At 33.5% G+C, this 13,360-nt stretch overlaps 1 protein-coding gene across 10 annotated transcripts in view; it reads right to left on the reverse strand.

Moving 5' to 3' along the window:
• Positions 1-13,360, reverse strand: part of BIRC6 (baculoviral IAP repeat containing 6) — a 210,533-nt gene that overhangs the window by 16,242 nt on the left and 180,931 nt on the right. For 9 of the 10 annotated variants that reach the window (XM_043918289.1, XM_043918288.1, XM_043918290.1 and 6 more), the window contains 4 exons: positions 5,680-5,825; positions 4,923-5,033; positions 2,645-2,862; positions 703-864 (listed from right to left, as the gene is read on the reverse strand). In XM_043918289.1, coding sequence (XP_043774224.1) covers positions 703-864; positions 2,645-2,862; positions 4,923-5,033; positions 5,680-5,825 — 637 coding nt within the window. Of the gene's footprint in view, positions 1-702; positions 865-2,644; positions 2,863-4,922; positions 5,034-5,679; positions 5,826-8,440; positions 8,614-13,360 lie in introns of those variants that run through there. The other variant, XR_006343615.1, reaches the window with a different exon arrangement.

Genomic DNA, 13,360 nt, shown 5'->3' on the forward strand with positions numbered 1-13,360 from the left:
ACACATCTGCTATTCTCATATCAGCAAAGAAGTTGTCTACTTGTGAAGTTGAGAAATTGCTTCTGACCTTTGAGTAATTTTGAAGCATTGAATACACTCAGTATAGAATTTACTACCGAAATTTCATCAAACCAAAGTACTTTGAAAAGTGATTATTCTTTTAAATCTCATTTTTAAGGATTTTTATTATACCTCGTTTACATTTTTATTACACATTTTGGGGGGGCAGGGATAGGAATCAATTTTTCTATTTATAAGAAAACATAAAAAATTTTAACACAAATCAGACTTAATGGTATATATCAGAAAACATGGATAGTTATCTTTAGGCACTTGTGAAAAGGTAACTGGAGCTAAAGATACAGAAAGTAAAGAAAGGTGAGTGGCAAAGACAGACATCTGGCTCCACTATTTTCTGAGTGGAGACAGCCCTCAGCTGACCAAGGAATGTGCTGAGTAAGTCAGTCCCTCACAATAACTCCTTAAAACTGGAAGTGGTTTGTAACGCCATTGTGTTTCTGCCCTGTCCGGTTCTTCCTCTCTCAATCCTGAGGCTGATTTTTGATTACAGGGAAGAGAAACATGAAGAAACTCATGTGTTTTGAAGGGAAGATAACTAAAGGAAAAATTCAGTTCAAATTACAAAGAACCTTTGGGCTACAATACTTCGGCATTAAAAACAAAGGACTTCAATTACGTTACCTTGCCATCATTATAAAGGTTTGGATTGAATCGCACACTATGACCACCAGTTGTCTCTAGATTCACAAGAGGGGGTGAACTGGGATAATCTTGAGGAAAATATACATCAAACTCAAAGCAGCCATTTGCATAAGGAGTGTCCGCAGGACCAGTTATCAGAACCTAGTATGCACATACCAATACAAAAGCCTATGTTACTATTTTTAAATACTGTTTTTAAAAAAACAACTCATCATAATCTTCTTAAATCCTATATACATCTCAGTCAAAATGTGCTAAAAATAAAGTAAAAGTTAAAAACATACACAGGAACAGGAAACGGTTTTAAATTATGATTAAACTGATTTTGTTTTGGTGAAAACGGGCTTTTAAAAGAGAAATGCCCAACTGCCAACAGGAAAGCTTACCTGAACAGCAAATACCTTTTAAAATATTAAGTTACCTTTTTTCCTAAGAGCTTTCCTTCATGATCTCTACCATACTGTCAAAAATTTGAGACTCTAATACATCATTATCTCAAATGTATGAGAGTAACTTTCTGTTTCAAATCATCAAGTTAATGTTTTGAGAAATAACTTACTTTTAAATATTATCTTCTGGGATAATGAGACAAATAGGTAACACAAATAAAATTCTCACATAACAACTAATAACCAAAGGTTCTGAGAGAACAATAGGTGTGTCCCTTAGGGCTGTGTGTGTGTGTGTGTGTGTATGCACACGTGCGCGCTCAGTCATGTCCGACTCTTTGTAACCCCATGGACTGTAGCCTGCCAGGTTCCTCTGTCCATGGGATTTTCCAGGGAAGAATATGGAGTGGGCTGCCAATTCCTTCTCCAGGGGATCTGCACAATCCAGGGATTGAATCCATATCTCCCGCATTGGCAGGCAGATTTTCTACCACTGAGACACCTGGGAAGCCTTCCCTTAGGGTTATTGGTAGTCTAAAAAACCCAATAGTGACTATTAGAATTATTTAATGAATTATGTTTGAATCAATAGATATTTAGTGTACAAGACGCAAGCAGCAAAGCCTCGGGTCCTGAAGGCAAGTGGTACTACAGTCTCAATCTGTTTCAACTCTGATTTATGTTTTGTGGATTCAATTTGGGATTCTTTATGTTAGCTGCAGCATAATAACAAAGTCACAAGTCTGAATTTATGTGGGCCAGTTACAGATAAAATAGTTCCCTAGGTAATCATCTAATAATTGGCTCCACTGTTTGTAACAAAGAAAAGTGTGGTCAATAAGCAAGGTCTGTGAGGTTTCTACTGAAATATTATCCAAAAAAAGCAAGCAAACAAAAAACTTTCCTCAAATCAATGGATCAATAGTTTCAGCTGTGTATCTAAGGAAGACAGACTAACCCATTAGTTAAATGATGTAAAGAAAGGTTCCTCCCACCCCAGGGATCAAAGCTTTGAAAGTTACTTGCTGCAGCATCTCTTGGAATTTGAGGTCAGATCACCAGTGTTAAAACATAAAGCTGAAGGTTTTATTTATTATTGTACTACCACTACTTACATCATAGATCACATGAATCTGTAAATACATTACATTACCTAGGAAAAAAAAAACCTGAAGACTGATAATATAAAACCTGAAAGAAGTATTTTGGATTATAAGGAAGAAATCCTGTGACTTTTTCCCTACTGATCGGCATTAAATCCTTTGATAATGTGCTCTAAAACTATGACAGGCTGTATACAGCCTTTGTTCGGGGTAGGTATTTCTAGATCTTTTTTTTTTGAATGGTACTTGGTACGCTCATTCACATACTCTGAACTAACACTAGAAAAAGACTTCCTTTATTGATATCCAAAACAGTCAACAGAATTTTTATTAAATGTATTAAAACTTCATGCTATTTCTAGTGGTATTTTATATGAATATCTGAATAACTGGATTAGCCAGAGATAAGAAGAGAGTTGTTTTTTCTACCTTCATGATGTCAAGCCGCTCCTCATCACAGCGCACAAACACACTGGAGGAGGAAGACAGAGGCAGTGAGGTTGACAGCGTCACGGCTTCCTGTGCAAGGCGGCGGGCTCTGGCCGCACTGTTGGCGTCGTTTGCATTTTTCACCTGAGACATGTAGTGGTAGTTCACTTTAAAACCCAATTTCCCATCTTCATCTTCAGAAACCATCTCAAATGTATCTAAAAGAAGAAAAAGGAAAAAAAAAAAAAACACTGAAAAAAAAAAGAGAACCAGAATGGAGGATAGCTGTTATAATAACAAAAGTCACAAATAAATAAATCACTAACCCTTCTTCACCCAAAATGGAGAGACTGCAACGTGGAAGAAGGGCAAACTTATCAGAGTTTATGTAATGCCTACATATGCGTGTTAATGCTGCTAGATGGATAGACTATATCATGGAAGCAAAGGCAGAAATGACTTTTAATTTGCAGTTTGGACATGTAGGTAGATTCTATTATACTAAGTACTTAAATGATATGTAGTAAATTTATTCTTAAAATGAATGACATTATTTTTTTGCCAAAATAATTCAAAATATGAAATACTAAAAAGTATAAAACTTTATCTATTTGCACTGATTTGGAATCAGAAAACGGAAGTGACAAGCTGCAGTTTACTTCTGTATCATTTTTGAAATTGAATTAACAGGATAAAAGAGGATTATTAGGAAAATCTCCTAAATACTCTGACAGAATATAAATAATGGGCTGATTCTTTATAATATATTTAGGAAGATTTGGAAGGACTTAAAGTTATTCTTTACTTATAAGTTAAATTCATACAGAATAGAAAGAAAAAATTATCTCTAATTCAGATTAAACCTAATCCACCAAAGGACTAAAACAAAGATACTTAAATAACTTGTAACACTAAATTAAAAGTACCTACAAATACTAGGGCAAATACAAAGAAACAATGGCAACTTTTGATCTTGTCTACATACAATTCTAAATATACAAAAAAAAAAACATTAAAACTACATTTTAATTATCATTAATGCAATAAATTTTACCAAGAAGTTACTAAGTGCAAGGTCCTAGGCCTGGTTCTTTGAGGTAAATAATAAATAGGAAAATATATCTGCCTTCAAGAAGCTTATAATCTACAAAAAAGGAGAAGACCTATACAGTGTTATGGTCTGTGCACTACAAATATACTATGTCTCAGCAAGACTTCTGAATACTTTCAGTTAGCAAATGTGTAAACCAGAGATATTCATCTGCCCAACTCGACTGCTTTTCACATAATACAGGGAAAAATTTCCTTTGAGTTTTATAAATAGCAATTCACCAGATATATAGACCCTGTTGCTATGCCTGGAGGAAATTTTTACATCATATATTTACATTGAGACTTAAAGTCATGTCCAACCGGTAGAGTTCATGATTTTAAGTGATAAGAGGGAAGCCTCCTAGCTGACTAACATTAATCAAGGCTTATGCCCTGTGACTCTGATAGTATGACATAAATCTACATTTTGGGGGGGAACTCCTACTTCACTGTTCTTTTTAATATAGTCAATGTCCTTTGGGCTGGTTCTCAAGAAGGATAAAGAGGGACATTTAATAACAGTTAAAAGTGGTTATTAAAAGTTGGAAGTCTAGTGTTTGTTTATAGATCAGCATGTTATGAAGGGTAGTTAAGCGATCTTTTCATCAGTCCTTACTTGCCAAGGGTTTTGTAATGGGAAAGGCTACAAGAGAACTATGCATAACTACCTTTTCTAAAAGTAAATCCCATGGAATGTTAAAAAGGTTTAAGAGTCACAGACTTAATTCCAAGCCCCAAGTTTTGGCTTCCTTCAGGCAAGGATATAGAGACACAGAGAGGTAAAGAAAGAAAACCACTTTCTGCCTGTTTGTTAGACATTTGGCTCTGTTTTTTCCCCTAGGTTTCTACTGAATCATGATTCCCAAACATAACTGTAAATACAGCTAGAAATTCAGAGACAGAAGGATGATAAAAAGTTTTGCATGTGTTCTTGCCTGGAAAATCCCATGGACAGAGGAACCTGGCAGGCTACAGTTCATGGGGTCACAAAAGAGTTGGACATGACTTAGTGACTAAATAATAACAACAACAATATATATGCATACACACATACATACATAGAGTATATGAATAATTCATGGTAAAAGCAAGTTTGAAATTCTAATTTTACTAGAACATATTTTAATAGCACCATTACAAACTATGAATTGAGATCAGAAAAATGAAGAGTATGATTTCAACTTACCAAACTGTAATTTCTTCATGACAGCCACATATTTTTCTTCCAGTGATTTCAATACTGATAAAGGTTTGGGTTTCATAGCCACCTTCTTTGAATATTCACCTAGTTTTTTTTCTGTTATTTAATATTTCAAGATAAATTAAATAAGTATACATTTTGAAGAGTAGAACAAAAAAATACCGTATACTTCTAGAGATCAAATTTTGAATGCCAAAAAAAATTACCAAACTCTTCATAATTATCTTCCTATTATCCCATCTTAAAATTAAAAGATTTCTTTCTATTTCATAAGAATAACTAGTAAGGCTAAAAATCTTATCAACTTTAAAGCTTAAATTCTTAAAATGCTAAAAAGATTTTATCCATTCAGGCAAAAGTCACAGCAATGAAGCAACAGATGATGCAGAATCACTTCTATCTTCCATTGTTAATATGTGAAAATGCCAATTTTAATTTAATGTACTATCTGGTATTTAATACAATTGCAGTTTTCAATTTCATAACTTTCAATGGGAAGAAAAGAGAAATTTATATTGCATGTTGTCAGCCTACTAACAGTCTTAGATACCATATGCAGTAGAGATTAATATTTTAAAATTAGAGACTATTCATAATTAGCTTGGAAATCTGACACAGCAGAATCTTTAGGTAAATAACTTGCTGGAAAACCATTAACAGAGGGAAGAAAATGCAGTTTTCAGTGAGTAAATAAAACATCTTTGTATCAAAGGAAATGTAGCAAAAGGGACTAGTGCCGTACCTTGATTTGCTTGCCGCAAACTGGTAGTGGCTGCATAGACGATCTCAGCAGTCTTCTGAATGTCTGGCACCAAAAGAGTAAGGCCTTCCGGCTCTTGATCAGATGCATCTGGTTTTACTCCTGTTTTAACATTTTCCCTTTTAGATCTGAAAAAGGTTTTTTAATATGGAAAGAAATGCAAGGAAAATTAATATTTTAGTCTTGAAAAATAAATGCTTCCATAAGTAACAACGGTTAAAAATCAACAAGATATTGTGCATTTCATTTGACATACACATGGTATATACCAGGAGTGGTTCAAATTAGATTCATTTTGAAGTCATAGGATGATGCCTAGCATAATAACTGAAGTTTTGAGTAGGTTGTCTCTTCATATGCAAAAACAGACACAAGTTAAACACTGTAGAAATATCATACTATAAAAGACCCCAATACCAGTTATGTCCTTTAATTAATATCTTTACAAACACAGTTACTGAAACTATATACCTAGAAGTAGAGACATCACTTCTGCATCTAAAAATAACAGATCCCCTGCCTTCTAAGACCTCAGAAACAAAGATCCATAGGTAGTTTTTCATTTTAATACTATTTGTATTTCACTTAAGAGTATATTAATTTCCAAGATGGGGGGAGAAATATTCCAGAATAAAGTGTTAAGTTCACTACTAGGTAACTCAATTCATATGTGCTCCTATACACTGAATCTTTCTTTAAACATTAAGTTTTAGAGCATAATCATTTAAAAGATATCCTTCTGTTGCTCCCTATTCAGGGTCTAATACATACTCAACTTAAATTTTCTAGAAGAATGCTGTAGTATTTTATTAACAAGGTTCACTAAAACAGCAACTAAATCAATTTCCTTTTTCTTTCAACTCTCAGAATATTTTATTCAAATCATCATTACACCACTACTTAGATACTAAAAATCTACATCTTGTTAATTACTTAAATTAAAACAAACTATAATCACATATAAATAAATGTATTTAAAATATTTATGCTAAGGTATGATCTAGACTTTGTATCACTTATTCTTCTAGGTTGTACACCTACTAACAAAAGGATGTGGCTATTATATTAAAATAACATTTAACAAAGTGGGCATGGAGCCTTACAGAACTTCATAAAAGATTAATGGAAGGTAGAAGAGTCCTTAACAAAATAATATTAAGCAATCTATGTCCAAATGAACTGTTCTTTATCACAAAGACAAAAATCTGTTCAGAAGCAATTCTGTGCTTAACTTTAGGTAGATAATAAGAGGTAAACTAAGAGGAGCCACTCAGGTGGTAACAAAGGTAAATGGGTTTAGCGTTACGTGAGAGTTCTGATCTCCGCACTATGTGAAAAAACTAGTATCCACAGCTACTTTTAGCCACAAGGTATATACTATTTCACCTGGCAAGATGACTTGGCTTAAGAACCATAATGTGTCTCTGGTTTATTGCCTTTTCTCCTGTGTTCTCTATCGTCCCTGATGTATATAGGCATCACAGAGAACACACGGTCAACTTGGTAGAGTTATGTATATTATGTATCGTTTTCGTCATCAACTTCTGTGTGTAAATGTGTATATGATCATATATGTTAGCATATATATATATATATATATATATACATAAGGAGAATACAGTGAATGAATGTTTTAAGAGTGAAATAGACATTTTACTTCTAGAGTTAAATAAGATAGTGCATCTTACAGCCATGAAGTAAAGTTGGAACTACAGATAAATAATGAGTCCAATAATTTTTTAAATAAAAATGATTCTGGTAGACAAGTTCAAACAGTTTCTCAACTTCTGCATTTATCAATAGCTGTTCACAATCTGTGTGAAACACTGAGAGTCAAGAAAAGCACGTAAGTTGATAGACAGGACCCCCTGTGAACTTATACAGACTTTCTTTCTCTTCAACTGTAAATGATTCTCTTCCTGGGGCCTAAAAAATTCTTAAGTAGAAGGGCCACTGAACAATATAAGAACAAAAATAAGTAGTCTGAGGAAACATAAGACTTGTGGTTATAGCTATAATAAAATAAAGATGGTTTCCTAAATCTATCATCAGTCAGTCCATCCATTAGACTCTCAATAAAGATTTCACTTAAAGAAATGTATCGTGACAAGCAGAGAAGGAAGATTATAGGAGTGAAGCTCATTTTTCCAGAATTAAGGTACTTTCTCCTTGAAGAAACAAGAACCTCTAGCATGGAGAGTAAACTGCATCAATGCAATTTAGAGCAAGTTACCCTTGGAAAACTGATTCTAAATTTCAAGCCCTATTCATGAATACCAATTACCTAACTCTAGTTTTTAAAAGATGATTAGTAGGAAAAATCTCTATTTTTAAAATAGTACAAATAGGATGAAAATTTGGACAACAATATTTTTAAAATATTTTAAAAAGTGCAGAAGAACACAGAAGTCTTAAAAATAATATTTTTTACACCAAATGCATGAAAGAAATAATCATATACATCATGAAGATAAAGGCTGAATCATAAAGCAGACATAATCAGACCTTTACTGTAGGTTCTAATTAAATTTCTTTTATATGGATAGTCTTTTTGACAAAAACATACAGGAGAAAAAGAATAAACTTAAAAAGGTGAAAATATGAAGAACACAAACTACCTACCTAAGGATGACTACACTAGTCATTGTCTGACATTTAACTACATACAGTGGTTTCTTTTCTATAAAAGCTGCAGGTTACTGTCAACCCATATGTAGGCCCAGCTCATGAAAAAAGGCCATACCTTAGCTCACATCCTGAAGTCTGTGTGAAAAGCTATTTGAGTTCAAGGCACCTAGCTGGAAGTAGGTCTCTGAGACTGACAATGGATCCAACATGGTAAAAGCAATCAGCGACGGCCGCTACCATGGTATCCGCTGCTTTGTGCATACGTTGAATCTGGTTGTGATCACTGCCCTGAAGAAATACGAGGAATCAACTGAAGTTTCTACTATTGCAAGAATTATCTGCAAACATTTTCCACTATGCTGTGAATTCCAACTAAACAGCTAAGAAATTAAGCAAATTTTGGCTCTGTGACATATAGTCTAAATTAGGATGTGAGCAGAATGGGCAAATCTTTCTTGTGCAAACAAAAAAAATAACCCCCAAAACTCATCATTCAGTTATATTGGACTGCCTCTGCAAATACTACTACCCAAATTAAGCTGGATATTTGTAAGGCTACAAAGTATCAGAATTACGTTCTCTTATAATGTATAAAATGAAAACAGCTTAATATAGCTATTTTCTTGGTTGAACACTGGGAAAGACCACTTCAATCCCCTGCACTCCTAATTCTGAAGTCACAACTATTACATTGTTGAAATAAACATTTAAAAAGCAGAGTCACATTGAAGAAGTAATCAGGACACCATATGCTGAAATGTCCAGATTCAAAAGTATTAAGAATTAGCATCTTAGAGGAAGACTCTAAAACTACAAGAGAATAAAACTTCTACATTTACCTTAAAACAATGTGCTATATCATAGTCCACAGTTCTAAAATTCTTTGCCAAGAATTATAGTTTAAAATAAATAAATAAGTAAGTAGAAAGATTTTAAAAAATATTACTGTGGAGAATTATTTGCTTCTTATATCTACAGACAACATGAAAATAATTTTTGAAATGCACCACTAAACTGGACAAAGACCTTTGTAAGATGAATGCTTTCCATACTTTTTTAAATCTTAGTTTTAAATTCTAGATTCTCTTATTTTTACTTAAATTCTTTCCAAATGGAAGTAATAGTTTTAGGTTTCATTGGAAGTAGAAAATAAAATCTTCTTTGTCTTAACTAAAGCATAAATGAGTAGTAGGAGAGAAGGGACTATTTAAAACAGGGATACGAGAAGCCTTTGAAAATAAAACCTTGACTTCTAGATTAGATAAAAATATAATAATTTTTAGGTCAGACTAAACATCACAGGACAAATAATGATACTGTCTGCTGCTGTGAAATGGAGTTGCCACAAGTAATATGCATCACCAGGGGACAATCCAAAGGAGGCTAAGAAGAGATACTAAAATATGTGTTGGCGTTGTTGTCTCCATCACGAAGTAAAAAAGGTTGATGAACGACTTTAAGTTTCATTACTAAAAGAAACTTAAAAAAAAAAAAAATATATATATATATACACATATATATATATATATGGTTGCAACAAATGTTTTTTGGCTAAGAAATCAGGTCTTTTTTATTTTGTAGGTAGGTTTGACAGGAAAAAGAAGACACAGGAAATGCCTTTCCAAAAACAAAAACAAAAGTAGGAGGACTGGAACTGACATTTCTTTCTCAATCAAAGCATTAGAGGAACTAACTTAAAGGAATTAAAATTAGAGAGTTTGATACCTTTTAAGAAGTAAATCAACTAATTGTGAGTAAAAAGGAATTGGGGACTTCTACCAGATAATTCAGTTCTTTTAAAAGAACTGAATGAACTTTGCCCCAGAAGACACTTTGGATAACCAAGAGAATCAAAGCTGCTTACTTTCAAGCTGTTAAAGAGAAGTTCAGTGTCAAGAACACCTCACATTCAACACAGAGTCATTCGCGTCACATTCTTATTAGCAGTTAAGATTATTTGACTGACTATTCTTATTCTTGTTCTCACTCATGCTCAAACTGAGTCTTTTGTTTTATGCTTACGATTCAGTTAGTTAGGCCTGAGGAGGAATAAGAACTTTGACAGAAAACAGCAAAATTCTGTAAAATAATTATTCTTCAATAAAAAACAAATTAATAAAAAAAGATTATTTGACTGACAGAAAGTCCTTTTTACCAGTTTTTGGTTAAACTATTAAATACTAAATATACAAAATATGATTATTTGTCTATTGGAATCTAGCAGGAAAAGTCTGCACAGAAGATCAAGGACAAAATATTTGCCTTTGCTCCTGCTCCTGAAGGGTCACACTTATTCAAAAGTAAAACCAAATAACTACAGCTATACTATGACTTCATTTTGAGATAACAGAGGTTGCAATGGGTAGCGGAAGATGAATTTCACAAAGAACCGTACTTAAAAGCTGAAGAGCTCACATCTTTACACTGTGATTATTTTGTGGGCAATAAAATGGATTTTCACACTAGATAATTATACTCCAATTCAAGTGGAAACAATACCTATGTTAAGATTTAAAGTACTACATAACTCATATGTAATGTATTACAAGTCATATGCCACAAATCCTTTTATTAATGGAGGTAACAGAATTGCTTTCAAGTTCTTTTTCAAAGAATCTAAAGAGTTAAAGATATTAGAAATTTAAGACATATTAACATAGTAACAAAATTTAGGAGGTGGAAAATAGGATGTGTCGGAGGGTAGGAAGAGGTTTCTTTAGCAACACAGAGAAAATGACTTTTTAAAATATTTATTTATTTATTTATGGCTGCACTGGGTCTTTATTGCTGGATGTGGGCTTTCTCTAGTTGTGGCGATCGGGGGCCACTCTCTCATTGCGGTTGGATTCTCCTGTTGCCCAGGCTTTAGAATGCAGGCTCAGAAGTTGTGGCACACAGGCTTATCTACCCCTCAGCACATGGAATTTTCCTAGACTAGGGATTGAACCCATGTCCCCTGCATTGCAGGTGGATTCTTAACCACTGGACTGCCAAGGAAGTCTGAGAAAATAATTTTATCTCCAACACACCACCCTTGTTTATACAAGCAGATACCAAATCAGTTTGAAAAAAACAGTAGAGGAAAAGTATTAATACATACAGCAGTAACCAAGACATTTTCATAGGAAAGGTTTTTATTAATTATTTTAAGCAAAAAAATCAAAAGGGTAAAGTTGACTTATTCCTCATTTAAGTGATAAGTACATTAAGTTGTTACCAGTGCATGACCTACAGACTACAGAACAGTTTACCTTACTTAGTGAACCTTGGTAATCTAGTAATTATTCCTTGAAAGTGAAAGTAAAGTTGCTCAGTCGTGTCTGACTCTTTGCAACCCCACGGACTATAGCCTACCAGGTTCCTCCATCCATGGGATTTTCTAGGCAAGAATCCTGGAGTGGTTGCCATTTCCTTTTCCAGGAGATCTTCCCAACCCAGGGATTGAACTCAGGTCTTCCACATTGTAGGCAGACGCTTTACCGTCTGAGCCACCAGGGAAGTCCCTTAGGCGTAATCAAATGGCTATGCATATCTAATAAAATATGTTGCCTTTAACATCTTATCATAGGGCTAACTTAAAAATTCTTTAGAATGAAGAAGAAAATATAAAAAAAAATCCTGCAGAATCTGTATTATTGTATATTTTTAAATTACCAAAAGTAAAATTTTCAATTAAAAAACTTTCCTTCATTGTCAATATTTAAAAAATTTATGTATCCTAAGTTTCCAAAGCCAAATCAGAAACAAGTTCCCATCTCCCATTTCTAATTATTCACTGATATATAAGTCAAATTGCTCTTTGGAAGTTCAATTTACAAAATAAATATCCTTGATTACTTCCCTGGTGGCTCAGAAGGTAAAGAATCTGCCTGCAATGCAGGAGACCAAGGTTTTATCCCTATGTTGGGAAGATCTCCTGGAGAAGGGAACAGCTACCCACTCCAGTATTCTTGCCTGGAGAATTCCATGGACAGAGAAGCCTGGTGGGCTACAGTCCATGGGGTCACAAAGAGTCAGACACAACTGAGCAACTAATTCTTTCACTTTTTCACTATACTTGACTGGGACATTAGGAAATTTGAGGTCTAATCATAGCTCTACTACTAAGCATCAGAGAATGTGGAACAAATCACAATATTTATGGGCCTTGTTTTCCTCTTTTATAAAAAAGGGGATCTGAACCATATGAACTCTAAACAATGTCCCTTACAGTTCTAAAAACCACAGATACTATGGAACAGGTTACTTATTGTGATGTGCCCAGATTTGTTACAAACTAAATCTTACTTACCAAGGGACTTCAAATTCAGTTACTAAGATTGCTTGAGCTTTTGCTAGAATATAATGAAAACTGATGAGAAACATAAAGCTTATCTAATGCAATCTGATAAGGAATAATCATTTCACATGTTATGTTACTGAGTTAGAAGTATTACATCAATTTTTAATTTTTAATGAGTTTCTGTCTGTTAAATAATAGTATTTAACTTAAATACTTAAGTAATTATTTAAGTACTTAAATAATAATATAAGCTATATTTTGATACTTGATCTAAGTTTTTCCCAGAACTAGCGAAGGCTCAAGTCTAGCTATTATACAACCATGAAACCTAAATAATCAATGAACAATTCTGGTAAAAGGTACCAACAGTATATAAAAATAAAGTATCTGGACTACAGGTTAATCAATTTGTTTTCTTCATAAATATAGTTTTGATAACAAACACTACAGGCATCAGGAAACTGGGGGGCTAGGTCCCAGATTTACTGCCTACTAATAATTATTTTTAAATGTCAAACTTTAAGTGATAGTTTCACTCCCTGTCAAATAAGAATAAATCATCTCTTGCCTAATCACACAGAGCAGAAAAACTTAATAATATACATCTATGAACTGTTGAGACTGCATATCTTACACAAAAGTTATATTGCAATATTACTTCCTTGCATTTTTATATAACTATTTGCTATTATATATTTATTATAACTACCCACAATTTAAAGCAGTTTGGCTTATTGTCTAGAAAGAAGGGAA

The sequence above is a fragment of the Cervus elaphus genome, chromosome 11 (assembly GCF_910594005.1).
Source record: "Cervus elaphus chromosome 11, mCerEla1.1, whole genome shotgun sequence".
Taxonomy (NCBI): Eukaryota; Metazoa; Chordata; class Mammalia; order Artiodactyla; family Cervidae; genus Cervus; species Cervus elaphus.